The 14,990-nt window shown below is 36.9% G+C and overlaps 1 protein-coding gene across 1 annotated transcript in view; it reads right to left on the bottom strand.

Moving 5' to 3' along the window:
- COL24A1 (collagen type XXIV alpha 1 chain) overlaps positions 1-14,990 on the bottom strand; it is a gene marked incomplete at its 5' end in the record, with an annotated part of 418,086 nt that overhangs the window by 50,098 nt on the left and 352,998 nt on the right. Inside the window, one exon of the mRNA XM_089299394.1 lies at positions 1,603-1,710. Coding sequence (XP_089155520.1) covers positions 1,603-1,710 — 108 coding nt within the window. The remainder of the gene's footprint in view (positions 1-1,602; positions 1,711-14,990) is intronic.

The raw sequence follows: 14,990 nt of genomic DNA, 5'->3' as shown, positions 1-14,990 counted from the left end.
ATAATAAGTATAATAATAATAATAACAACTATAATAGTAAAAGTGCTAGTAATTAAGTGTTTCATTAATGTTCATTTCATATAGGACAGGGATCAGGAACAATTAAGATACTTACAATATCATTTGTGCACCATACAAAATTATCACCTTAAAAATTCGCCTGCTACAGATTTTTATTGAATTTCAGCTCCTACCTGTGTTTGCCACGGCAGAGGCAGACCAGATGATTTTGTGGGCCTTCTACAGTCCATGGCCTGGACATCCCCACCCCTGATATAGGGCATCGTAACATTAATAGACATCCCAAACAGAATCTCTCCAAGAAATGCAAGATTGACCCAGACAATAAGATTAGTCCAATGTCTAAAGCCATTTTATAAAAGCCTAGGAGTGAGACATCAGTACCCTTGTCATTATTACCTCTTAAGTTGATTTTAACAGTTCTAAAGAATTTTCAGATTCCTGACACACATAAGTAAACTGAAAATGATTGTTCAGTTGCTTCATTTTTATGATTTTAGCCTGCTCTCAACAAGTTGTACCATGAAAATTCCTTTTCATTAAAACTAAAGTCAACTGAGCAAATGCTGAAACTAGGAAAAGAAATTGGAAAGATTACTATCTCTTATATGTGAATCTGCAGTAAAAAGTGTACTTCTTATCTCAAAACATTAAAGAATTTTTGGCCAAAGTCTACCAAACATTATTCTTCATTAACCTATCTCTAAAATTCACTTATTTTAAAGTTTATTTTTAGAAATGGAATGAAAGATATTCCAACTCATTCCAAAAACAAAATATAAAAATAAATGAAAAATGACTTGGCTTTTTAAAAGATATAATAAAGTAATAAGTACATCAATAAAGTAAACTTTTATGACATATAGACAATTTATATCAAAGGAACCTAGAGAAGCACATGATGGGAATTTCTTAAAGGTGGAATTGAGAGGATAGTCATGCCAAAAAAACAGGCCCACACCAGGATTCTGCACAATGGTAGCAGCTGCAGCATTCCTGGATGAGAGAGGACAATAAATCAAAGTAATACAAATTCAAGTACAATAATTTTGTATGGTACACAAATGATATTGTAAGTATCTTAATTGTTCCTGATCCCTGTCCTATATGAAATGAACATTAATGAAACACTTAATTACTAGCACTTTTACTATTATAGTTGTTATTATTATTATTATACTTATTATTATTACTAATAGTAATAGTAATAATTTGTTTTGTCATCAGATTTATCAATTTGTTACCAAGGTTTAACTTTTTGAGGAACAGGAAATGCATTTGAGAAATAAAATATTCGAAGTAAATAAGATTTCACTGTTTGGGAGCAAAAGGTAGATGACAGAGAAGGTAGAAGAATCAAAATGAGTCAAAGATAGCATATTTTAAAGCACTGTTAGTCCGGAGTGCCATCATAGGGAATGGAAATGGTAAGGTCACATACTTTCCTTTGTCTATAATGTGTTTTTACTTTTAGCCAAATTTTATTAAATGCTATTAACCTTACATCTAGTGATCTAGATGAAACCAGGGCCAGTAAGGATGGCCAACACTGCTCATTCAGCACAACAAACTTTACAGTACCTTTGGGCCTAGCCTTCCAGCACTTCCTGGAGGGCCTGATGAACCCTTTACTCCTCGAGGTCCTGGAGACCCACTCAGTCCTGGTTTCCCTTGGCTGCCTCTGATGCCCTAAAACACACAGATAAGACATAAAAACTAAGAAGTTCCTAGAAAATCAATCTGGAGGCTCAATACACGTAGGAAGGGTTGTGTTCTGAAAGGCTGCAGTTGAAAAACTGCTCAGGTTTAGGGAATATTCAGGACTTCTTCCTCAAATATGTGAAACATTTAAATAATATTTTGGGAGCACTTATGGATCACTTAAAACCTCTAATTATAGTTCATGCAGTCGTCCTGGGTTTTTAAAATGGAAACACTGAGACAGTACGAAGGCCACCGGTACTTTCTGACTTACCCAACCTGGGTGTGAAGTATATTATTTTTGTTTTTAAAATTTTACTCTGGTGTACTTAGCAACTTTTATAATCAATTAGATTCTATTCCTCAACCACACATAGTTACATAAAATTTATTAAAATAGTAAATGATAGCAAATAAAGCTAGGCAAGCAAACAGTATATCCTTAAAACCAAATCCTAAATCAAAGTTGGCAAACCATGTTTTGCAAGCCAAATCCAATTCGTCATCTGATTTTTGTATAGTTCATCTATTAAAAAGTTTTTACATTTTGAAATTTTGAAAAGAATTAGTAAGAATACTTAGAAATGTGTGAAAATTATATGAAACTAAAACTATGTAATAAATAAAATTTTATTGGAATACAATCATGTTCATTCATTCATTTATCTTTAATGGTTGCTTCTGTCTTACAGTAGCAGAGTTGAGTAGTTAGGGCAGAGATCTTATGTGACACTCTCATTGCTTTGCACTCTTGGTGTATTACAAAGTGCACTGATGCAGTTATTACATGACAGTGTTTCAAGTGGAACATATATTGTCTTTTTTTTAAAGATTTATTTATTCATTTGAAAGTCAGAGTTACACAGAGAGAAGGAGAGGCAGAGAGAGAGAAAGAGAGAGAGCAAGAGAGAGAGAAAGAGAGAAAGAGAGAGAGAAAGAGAGAGAGGGAGAGAGGGAGAGAGGGAGAGAGGGAGAGAGGTGTCTTCCATCTGTTAGCCTACTTCCCAGCTGGCCACAATGGCTGGAGCTGGGCTGATCTGAAGCCAGGAGCCAGGAGCTTCTTCTGGGTCTCCCATGTGGGTGCAGGGGCCCAAGGACTTGGGCCACCTTCTAAGAGATGCTAGCACTGAGGTGGCGGCTTTACCCACTATGCCACAGCACTGGCCCCCATATATTGTCTTACTGTGCCATTTTATTTCTTTTAAAACAAGTGCATATCTATCTTGACAACACAAGAAAAAAAAAGAGAAAAGTAGATTCTGAATATTGTGTTTCTAAGGCACAATGGAATGTGGAGTGTTTTGTTAACAAATTAGATGGCAAAATCTGTGTCAATTATGTAATGACACTACAGCTATGTATAATGAGTATATATCAACATTATCACACCAAGTGTTCAACACTATATTATTATGTCACTGGAAATGAAACAGTCAGAAAAATTAAAAAACTTGGGGCTAGAATTGTGGCATAATGGATTAAGCCACCACTTGCCATACAAGCATCCTAAAGAAGAGTGCCAGTTTGAATTTCTACTGCTCAGTTTACAATCCAACATCCTTCTAATGTGCATGGGAAGCAGGGGATGATGGCCAAAGTGTTTGGGTACCTGCCACCCACATGAGAGACAGAGATGGCGTTCCAGGCTCTTGGCTTCCACCTGGCCCAGGCCCAGCCTTTATGGCCACTTGGGAAGTGAAGCAGCAGATGGAAGATCTCTCTGTCTCTCCCTTTTGTTCTTCCTTTTGATTAAGTCTTTTTAAAAACAAAAACTGGAAAATTAAAAATGGAATATCTTATCACAGCCAAATCTCTTTACAAACAATGAAAATGAGGCCACAGCTAAAGTAAGTTTCTGAGTGTTCTATTTGATATCCCAGCAAGGAAAGTCCATTATTGATGGTGACTAAATTAAATTCTGTAGCAAAAACAAACATGTATTAGATTGTTAGCTTTTTGGCAAGAACAGTTGCTTGAATTGTAGAGGACATTGGCGTGGCATCTCATTAGTCAATCAAGAAACAAGGCAAATGTTTCTGAGTGATTATCTTTAGATCTTGAAGAATCAATACAGTACTGCTCAGGTGTTCATTCAAGGAGTCCAGGCTGTTTTTTTCTTTTAAAGATTTATTTGACTTATTTGCAATGCAGAGTTATGAGGAGAGGGGGAGACAGAGACAGATCTTCCATGTCCTAGTACACACCCCAGATGGCCACAACAGGCAGGGCTGGGCCAGGCTGAAGTCAGGAGCCAGGAGCTTGATCCAGGTCTCTCACATGGTTACAGAGGCCAAGGACTTGGGCCATCTTCTGCTTCTTTTCCCAGGCTCATTAGCAGGAAGCTGGATTGGAAGTGGAGAAGCTGGGACTTGAACTGGAACCCATATGGGATGCCAGCCTCACAGGTGGCGGCTTAATCCGCTATGCCACAATGCCAGACCCCATGCTGAGTTTTTTTTTTTTTTTTTTTTTTTTTTGACAGGCAGAGAGAGAGAGACAGAGAGAAAGGTCTTCCTTTGCCGTTGGTTCACCCTCCAATGGCCACTGAGGCCGGTGCGCTGCGGCTGGCACACTGCGCTGATCCGATGGCAGGAGCCAGGTACTTATCCTGGTCTCCCATGGGGTGCAGGGCCCAAGTACTTGGGCCATCCTCCACTGCACTCCTGGGCCACAGCAGAGAGCTGGCCTGGAAGAGGGGCAACCGGGACAGAATCCGGCGCCCTGACCGGGACTAGAACCCAGTGTGCCGGCGCCGCAAGGCAGAGGATTAGCCTAGTGAGCTGCGGTGCCGGCTTCATGCTGAGTTTTAAGTGACTGAAGAAGTAATTGGTATGAATAATCTGTGGGATGCTATATGTGAAAATATTTTTTCTTTTTATTTAAATATTTATTTGTTTGAAAATCAGAATTATACAGAGAGAGAAAGAGAAGCAGAGAAGAGAGAGAGGTCTTCCATCCACTGGTTTACTTCCCAATTGGCTGCACTGGCCAGAGCTGTGCTGATCCAAAGCCAGGAACCAGGAGTTTCTTCCAGGCCTTCCACGTGGGTGCAGGGCCCCAAGGACTTGGGCCATTCATTCTTTCCCAGGCCATAGCAGAAAGCTGGATCAGAGTGGAGCAGCTGGAACTCGAACTGGCGCCCATATAGGATGCCAGCACTGCACAGTGAGGCTTTACCTGCTATGCCACAGAGCCAGCCCTGAAAATATTTTTGAAGTTAAGAATATACTAAATCATTACAATCTGAAGTGGAACCTACAATGATGCAATAAAACTGATGGCTGTGGATCCAAAGAGTTTTGGGACAGATTTACAAAGCTTTTGAAAACATAAAGTGTTTAAAGGTTGAATATTCATTGTATTATTAGCCATCAGGTACTCTAAGGAAAATGTTTGAATCTAGCATTTGTTTGAACCCACATTGTCAACAGTAATCTCAATTGGCTCTTGTGGGTTTAACTTTCATTGGTTCTGAGACTACCTTGTCAGAAATAGAAATGGAACAGCCTGACTTGTCCTATTACACAGACGTCTGATGGCTTAAAAAGGGTCATGTTTACTTAAATTATTTTTTGGGGGGGCTGAGATTAAAATTTTTTTTTGAATGAGATAAACTACCCTCAATATAAGTGAACAATGAATGGCTTTGGAAATTAGGTTTTACTTCTGACTTTTTAATGTTTATAAATGAATTAAAATCACAAAGCAAAAGGGTATTTATATATGGGATGGATACTGTGGTAAAGTCATTTTGATGATAACTTATGTTTGAACCAAAATTAATGTTAAGGAACTTTATGTACTTCCCATGCTATCAAATTAAAACAAGAAGTGACGTGTCTGTCACACAGTGACTCCTGACTTCAGCCTGGCCCAGCCCTGCCTGTTGTGGCCATCTGGGGTGTGTACTAGGACATGGATCTGTCTCTGTCTCTCCCCCTCTCCTCATAACTCTGCATTGCAAATAAGTCAAATAAATCTTTAAAAGAAAAAAACAGCCTGGACTCCTTGAATGAACACCTGAGCAGTACTGTATTGATTCTTCAAGATCTAAAGATAATCACTCAGAAACATTTGCCTTGTTTCTTGATTGACTAATGAGATGCCACGCCAATGTCCTTTACAATTCAATTTAGAGTGGGTTGCTTTTCTGAGCTCAGTTTCAGCAGCATATTGTACACTTAGATTCAAGAAATTTCTACATTTCAAAATCCATTTGATTGTGCTGATGTGACATGCCCATATAACCTTCACTTAGAAATGATTTATCTTCAATTTAATGTCATGTTAAAAGACAAATATAAAGAGAAAATCTGATAGAATTCTACAACTTCCTTCCAAAAAATGAATACTCTCAATTAAAATCATATGCTTGTGAACTGTAGTATTTGGAAGTACCTGTTTGTGTGAAAATAATTTTCAAAAATGAAATATGTAAAATTTGCAAAATCTCATTATAGTTAATAACAGATGAGTAGAAAAATTTGATAATAGGTAGCTGCAATAAATGAAGAATTATATTCTCCAAAGAATGACATTTTTCTTAACTAGTTGATGGAAATACAAAAATTATGCACAATTATATTTTAAATTTCATAAATAAAATTTTTGTGAAAATTTATTTTCCATCCTGTTACATAGATTCCTAAATCATATGCCAGATTGTGCTTTTTGCCATGCAAAAAATCAAAATATTTATTCATATTTGTAGAAAATTTTGCTAACCTTTCTCTCTTTTTTAAATAGATTTATTTATTTATTTGAAAGGCAGAGTTAAAGAGAAGCAGAGAAAGAGAGAGAAGTGTTCCATCTGTTGGTTCACTCCTCAAATGGCCACAACGGCCAGACCTTGGATGATCTGAAGCCAGGGTCCAGGAGATTCTTCTGGGTCTCCCACGTGGGTGCAGGGGCCAAAGGACATGGGCCATCCACTGCTTTCCCAGGCCATAGCAGAGAGCTGGATTGAAAGTGGAGTAGCCAGTTCTCAAACCAGAACCCTCATGGGATGCTGGCACTGCATGCAGTGGCTATACCCGCTATGCTACAGCACCAGCTCTGCTAACCTCTCTTCTAGGAAATGATTGCTACTTTTAAGTTGATTCTTGGGATACTGGATTGGATTATGCAATAGTTCTTCCATGCATTATACATGTACTTTTGAATATCATCTCTGTGTAGGGAAAATATGAGAACCTCTCTGGGAATACAAATATAAATAAGATATGGATGTTGTTTGAAAAAGCTTAAAATTAAATGAAAAAAATATGAAATATAATATTTAAATAGTTATGATGAAGGCAAAAATGTGAAAAAAATCCAGGTGAAATATAAAATAAATACTAGAGAGGTCCTGAGTAGGGGAAGTCAGTCTTTAGTGGTAATAAGAAAGGGAATTAGTGAGACAATCGCATGGAACTGCAGTATAAGACAAAAATATTGCCTTTAAAGTTAAAAATGTGATAGCAGAGAGGTTTGGCTGAAGACAGACTACAGTCATTTCTATGGAAGGCCTGGTTGAGAAGATGGAGTTTAATAAGTGAAGTCAATTTTGAATTTAATGCTATAGCATTTCTCCTTTTTTTTCAAATAATATTTGCTACAAATTATATCATCATATGTTTAGTACTCTTTCTAAAAAATGAAATATATTAAATTTATGCTTTCTAGATATTCTTTATAACTACAAAACTCACTAAAATAACAAATAAGCATATATCTTTTGAATACTAGGTGCTATGCACTATGCCAGGTGCCTAAAGGGTGGTACTTATAGGATCAGATTGCTAAATTTGTTTCTTTATCCCTTTTTTGGTGACAATCTAGATTGTCTTTTCTGTTTCTCACCATGTCTATATTAATGTGCTCAATATTTGTAAGAACCATTAAGAAGGCATTTTAGTGTTCATCCATGTATATGAAAGCAAATCCAGTCATGGTTATCTGATACTTTATGATTTAATATTTGAAGAAAAATGTTCAGAGAATACATAGGTGTTATAGCAATGACCAGGTCTTTAATGGGAATAAAACTTTATAGGAAAGGCATGTTTATGGACAAAATTCTGAAAATAGTACCCTCCCCAATAAAAACAGAATCAGCTGAAAGTCTTAAAGAAGTCAATTACCTTCAGAGAAAGCTTATTTTAAAAGGTAATATACTGGTACAAAAGATAGAAGGAAATGAATGCATGCAAGCATGAAAAGAAAATCAAATAGACTAACAAATTAATTCCAGAATTAAATTAGGTGAAAAATTAAGTTATAGATACAGATGAATATAAGAATTTAATTTTTTTTGATAGGCAGAGTTAGACAGTGAGAGAGAGAGAGACAGAGAGAAAGGTCTTCCTTTTTCCGTTGGTTCACCCCTCAAATGGCCGCCATGGCTGTGCTGATCCCAAGCCAGGAGCCAGGTGCTTCCTCCTGGTCTTCCATGCGGGTGCAGGGCCCAAGCACTTGGGCCATCCTCCACTGCCTTCCCTGGCCACAGCAGAGAGCTGGACTGAAAGAGGAGCAACTGGGACAGAATTTGGTGCCCCAACCAGGACTAGAACCAGGGGCGCTGCAGGTGAAGGATTAGCCAAGTGAGCTGCGGCGCCAGCCAAGAATTTTATTTTTTTAAGAAAGTGCTGAGCTGTCTTGCAATGTTGTGAGCCTCCTATCCCTCGATGTACAAGTATTATTCAAATAATGAAAGTTATAGGGAGATGCATTACATTAAAAGATTAACAGAGATGATTTTATGATGATTAAAAATTCCACAATTCTAAAATAATATGACTTCACCTCATTTTTATTGTAATTCTGGGCACATTTTAGGATTTTTATTTTTCAAGAGAAAAAAAATGTATCTTTTGGGTGATACATAGACAATGGAAACTCATATAGCATTGAATATCCTTCAAATCAATAGGTATTTTGAACTGAGAATAATAAGGCACATAAAATTCATTGTTAGGGTTGACTGGAAGCTTCATTTTTACTTGAAGTTCTATCAGACTTTCAGCCTAGCCCAATGAATGTATTCCAAGTCATTTGGTGTTCATGTTGGTTTCTTAGAGAGAAATTTGAGGATAGCAGCAGAGTGTTCTGTACAAAGTTCCAAGCAATGTTTCATTCAAGTAAAGAACAAACATTTCTTATTATGAATACACAGATGGATGACTCATTTGCTTGCAATAGAAACAGATGCTAATCCCTAGGCATTCTTTCCAGTGTCTTCTCAATGATTTGTCTGAAACCATTCAGCAAAGGACAAGTCATTCTGAGCAAATTTTAAAAAGTAAATAAAACTGTAAGAATTACCAAAGATATGAAAATAGAACAGTTTACCTGAGTCTTAAAAACAATAATACAATTATTAATTTATTAAAGCACAGGCCGTTTGATGGCCAGAGTTTCTCCTATCATCAGGTAGAGCTAATTTCTTTAATGAAAACATTTTTGAACCCTGAAGGAAAGTGGTATCAAATTTGGACAGGAATGAAATTGATAGCTGCCTAAGTCTTGGGACTAAAAGGTGGACTGGATAAATGTTGACAACAAAACCACATCAACCACAACAACTAGAGTTACTTTTTGTTGAGTAACTTATCGGGAGTAATTGTTGAGTAATTATCAGGAATGATAATTACATTTTATTATTTTATTTAATCTAATATCAGTTAAGGAAAGAAGAGGAGGTTGCTTTTCACATCAACTTCCCTCTGCAGAAAAGAAGGAATAATAGGGGTGTGCCTCTACTTTGTATCTAAATGGGAAGATTTGGGAGGGAAACAGGCCAATCTGTAGATATTTAGAAGACATAAGGAACATATTTTGGAATGATGGTTACTGGTGTGTGTATAATAGTGAAATATACCAAAGAGAATATCATTCTGGTTGTTATTCCCCTTGCTCTGTGGTTTTGATGTTTTATTCTCAGGATTGAAGCAAATATACTAAGTAATAATAAATAAAATTTGTTTAAATCCTGGCAGCAATAGAACTCTGCATTTTAAAGATTAGCTAAGGAAAATTATCTTTAAAATTATGCTGAGTGGAATTATACATATTTATGACACTAATTTCATAATAGCAGAATTTATAAATTTAAATGACATTGAGCTCAAAATTATTGATTTTTTATTTAAGCACTGCCTTGAAAATTTTCTAGGAAATTTTTCTTCCTTCTTTTCTTTGTCTATTGCCAAGAACCTCTTGTACATGTAGCATCACATTTATATAGTTACTAACTCTGCGAGAAAAAGTAATTAGAATTAATTTACTTTCTATGCCACAAAAATATGTTCAATGTGTTTAAGTTTTTTTATTAGACAACATGTGTACTGAATTTTTCGTTAAGCCATCAAAACCATTAGTTATAAAAGTAATACTTTGCTTTCCTTACTCCAGAAAATAAAAAACACTCTGTTTAGTGGAATTTTCTCACTTTATTTGGTTTACTAAATATATCACCCTACCTCCCCAGGAAAGAACTGGCTATTTAAAAATATGTGGGATGGTAATTATTAGGTGATTATATGCTGGGATACATTATAATATAAATAATGTAGCATTCATAACATTTTCCTACAGTACCAGTCATAAGTAACATAACCAACTGCTAGAAATAAGATTTATGAATGAACCATACACTAAAGTTAGGAGGTAATTTTAACTTTGAATCTCTAACCATATTAAAGTTTATGGAGCTGAGGGTAGAATTGAGACAAGTCTTTAGGTAGTGAAAACAGGTATGCTTGACTTAGGTCCATTCCCAAGTGTATACAACACTAACCTCTTGTTCACCTGTAATGAATAAGGCATTTTGACTCTGCTTTATCTCACAGAACTATTTACATATTTCCATTAAAACAAATGATGGTATAACAATCATGAAAAATGGAGAGCACAAATGTTAATACAATCTTGGACCAAAATAAGAGTATTACATGAATCTCCTTTACCAGATCTCCACACACAATCACAGGTCTAATGGGAATAACAAGAGGACATTTCATTAACACTTTGGCTCTTAGACATGTCTTGGATCACACCACTATGAAGAAATAATTTCCACTCTTTAGTTTAAAAAACAAACACTATATCCACACTGTCTTATTTGATCTTCCAGTAATCTTGTGAACCTGTCAAACTCCCTCCTTATTACAGATGTGTGCATTTTGGATCCCTTCATATGGCAAGTTCTTCTCATTTGTGACTTAGTCTTAAGTGTTCAGCTGAGGCATAACCTCTGGAGTGAAACTTCCCTAATTTACCCCACATATAAACTGTCTCTCCCATTATGTGCTATTTTATAACACTGCCTACTCATAGTCCTTAAATAGCAATTACCACAATTTGGAGTTATATGCTTCTTTACTGTCTATTTTATCCAATTGTTAGTTTGATCCATATTAAATTGTGAGTTTTTTAAGGTCAAAAGTAGTCAGATGTCAACAATTTATTATTATTACATGTATGTTCCACATGAGAAGTTGTTGTCCAACTTTTTCACTGCATATTTCCTAATTTCTGGCTCATATTAGGTACCAAAAGATACTTGTTGGGTGAATTAATGCTATCTTAACTATTAATAATTATTATTATGGAGGAATGATGCTAATAGTTCATATAGTGAACTGAGAACATTTAATATTTCATTTGATTCTTATAAGAATCTTATGACTAGGTATCACTGAACTTACTTTATAGATGGTGCTTAAGATTTTAAGTATTTAACACATCTAAATTTTAAACCCAAGTCTCCAAGGTCACAGTTACTATGTAGAGAACATTCATCTCTCAAAAATCTATGGAACTTCTTCTATGGATCTGACACTGAGTATAGTGTTAGGGACATAAAGATGAATAAAACACAATTCTGCTCTATGGGAATCCATGATTTCTTGGAAGAGAAAGATACAAGAACAAGTAGTTAACATCCATATTACCCATGTTCTAATGGAAGAAGCACACTGATTGTAGAGAAGTTCTGAGAAGACAAGACTAACTCTGACAAGAAGAGTGCATGGAGGACATAGTTGTTCGTTGAATCCTGAAAGATCAAGAAATCATTCATAAAGGAAAAGCTGGAAAAGCTTTTCAAGCAAAGAGAAGAAATTACATACTCTAAGGCCGAAAAGTAAGGGAAATGCACAGAATTTGGTGGGGGAAAAGCAACTAAGCATACTTGCGGGAAAATGGGTTCTGAAACTAGAGTGCCTGGTATTGAATTCTGGCTCCACTACTTGTCTTTGTGATCTTGGGCAAGTTACTTAGTCTCTCTGAGAATCAGCTTCCTTTTCTGTAAATTGGAAGTAATAGGCATATCTACTTTATGGTGGGGGCGGTTTATGAAGGTTAAATAAGTTAATACATAATCAGCACCTGGAAAGGTGTCTGTCCTGTAATAAGCATTTGATAATTGCTAGCTCTTATTGTGACTGAAATGCACAGTACATGGGAGGAGCCAGGAGACTGTATAAGTCTGTAAATGTAAAGGCCAGATCACTGAGGATCGCCAGTCTGCAAAGGGCGTGAACTTTATCTGACTGAAATTTACAGAAGATTCCACTAGGAAAGTTACATCCTTTAGCAAATCTTTCATTGTGTTGCTAATAAGCAGCGAAACTAACTGAGATTTGTCTGTTCTAGAAGAATCCTTAATGAGCAGAAAATGGGCCAAAACAGGGCAAGGGGAAGAAGAGGGAGAAAGCAGCAATCTGGATAAGCAATAACATCTTAATAGGAGTTGACAGCATTAGCTAAATGTAGCTCTGGCTAGTGCAGGTATGTTTCCATCTCCAAAATACCGCAAAGAAAGAAATGTATCTTAGAAATAGAAATTTCATTAATGTGACCTGCAGAAGACTAGAGAAGACAGCCTAGATGGGTGGCAGGGCCACTGGTGTTCCTTACAGAGGCTTCCATGGTGGTCCTGCTACTCTATGATAGTATTATGAGTTGGCTGATGAAGTGTGTTTCTTCTCCCTATACAGTACTGGACACAATCCACAAATGGAAAACTGAAGAGCTCATGTTCTTGTAAGACAAAATCTCATTTTAGTCAACACTTAAGCCTATGTTCACTTGACAAACTATAAAGTCAAGATTGAAAGTCCTTGATTTGTCCTAAATTGAGTTGTTGGTTTTGTTTCTTTCCCTCCTTTACAATAGTCAGTTTTATTAGCTGCAGAAATAAAAAAAAATAGAAAGACTGGTAAGCCTTCATTTTGGTGACAAATGGATTTATGATCTTTGCAAGGAAAAGTTGTTTTCCTTTTTCCTAAATGATTGAGGTACTGTGTTTGTACAGAAGTTCAACTCAACAAAAACAGCATGGTAGACTCATTTACTACAGATGTGCTGTGTTGACTGCCCTTAAAACACTCATTTGTACAGAAGGAAATTTACAAGGCAACAGTGAGTCTCCCAATACCATCCTTCAGTTACAGTCACATGACCTTGAAAAAACATTGAGACTGAAGAGTGAATATGCCAGGAATTCTTTAATTCCTTGGCCACATCAAAAAAAGAAAGAACATTGTTTAGGAAAATCAGGCAGTTGCATAATGCTAGAAATCCCAGAATAAATATTTTTCTCAGTGGATAAACCCAGCGGTCTTTAAAGGTAAGCCAAGAAACACCATGGTGCCATGATTTAATAAAAAGGACCAATGGAAAGATGTTCTTATCCTTGGTTGAAAATATTCCAGGGAACTTGCTACTTTTTAGAGATGATACTATTTGCTCCTAGGGAGTTTTTCTATTACTGTAGTAGGTTTTAAAAATTAATTCTCTTGGAAATAACTTTCTCATTGACCAGCTAGTCACTGAATAACATTTCATTTCAACATCTCATTGAACACAAATTCCTTATAAAGCATTGTAATTTTAATTTCACATCAAATATTCTACAGAGAGGAGACAGAATCATAGATAGTATTTGCACATTTGTAAATATCATTAGTATGCACAAACCTTTGGGTTACAAAGAGCATTCCCTCAAGGGAAAGTTATTTGTTTTTATTTTGATGAATACAATACACCTCAGAGTTACGACATCCTGATATCCTAAGTATGCATATAAATTTTTTTTCTAACTTTTTCAGTGAAAAAGGTAGAAGATGATCACTTATGATCTGGAGCTAACTTCTTACTAACAGCAATATCAGGTATCATTCAACTTCATGGTCCTGGGAGATTTGCTGCTCAATATTTAATACTACTATAGTTCATTTTAGCTTTTTAAATCACATTGTTCAATGAGCTTTCTGCACAAGTCATATGTAAAGGAACACATGGCTCAGAATCTTCTTCTGTTAAAAAATGTTCTGGGGTCAGTGCTGTGATGAAGCGGGTAAAGCTGTCACCTGCAGTGCCAGCATCCCATATGGGCACCCATTAGAGTCCCGGCTGTTCCACTTCCAATCCAGCTCTCTTTTATGGTCTGAGAAAGCAGTAGAAGATGGCCCAAGTCCCTGGGCCCCTGCACCTACGTAGGAGACTGGGAAGAAGCTCCTGTCTCCTGGCTTCAGATCAGCACAGCTCAGGCTGTTGCAGCCATCTGGGGAATGGGCCAGTGCTGGAAGACCTCGACGGATCTCTCTCTCTCTGCCTCTGCCTCTCTAACTCTGCCTTTCAAATAAATAAAATCTTAAAAATAGTTCCTATTTAGCAAAAGAGCAAGTTAGGAAGTAGAGCTAGAGTGCGCATTTGTTGTAGTTTGACTACATTACACTTAGACTCCCTTCTATCAGCTTTGTCTTCAACCAGGAGGTCCTGCTAATGAGTATTTTTTTTTTTTTGACAGGCAGAGTGGACAGTGAGAGAGAGAGACAGAGAGAAAGGTATTCCTTTGCCGTTGGTTCACCCTCCACTGCGGCCGGCGCATCGTGCTAATTTGAAGCCAGGAGCTGGGTGCTTTTCCTGGTCTCCCATGCAGGTGCAGGGCCCAAAGACTTGGGCCATCCTCCACTGCACTCCCGGGCCATAGCAGAGAGCTGGCCAGGAAGAGGGGCAACTGGGACAGAATCCGGTGCCCCGACCGGGACTAGAACCTGGTGTGCCGGCGCCGCAAGGCAGAGGATTAGCCTATTGAGCCGCGGCAACAGCCGCTAATGAGTATTTAAATATGGTCATGTTTCTCTCATTTAAAATTAACTTTTTACCTTAAGTTTATTCTCTGGTTATTGCCCTTCTCTCCCCTTCAGAACCAAACTTCTCTATCGAGGGTCTGAATATATCCCCCCTCCCCATTATTACTCTCTCATGGAGTGTTTCAA

This window comes from Oryctolagus cuniculus, chromosome 7 (assembly GCF_051225735.1).
Source record: "Oryctolagus cuniculus isolate XC-2025 breed Fujian yellow rabbit chromosome 7, ASM5122573v1, whole genome shotgun sequence".
Classification (NCBI taxonomy): Eukaryota; Metazoa; Chordata; class Mammalia; order Lagomorpha; family Leporidae; genus Oryctolagus; species Oryctolagus cuniculus.
This window is presented reverse-complemented; position numbering and strand designations above follow the sequence as displayed.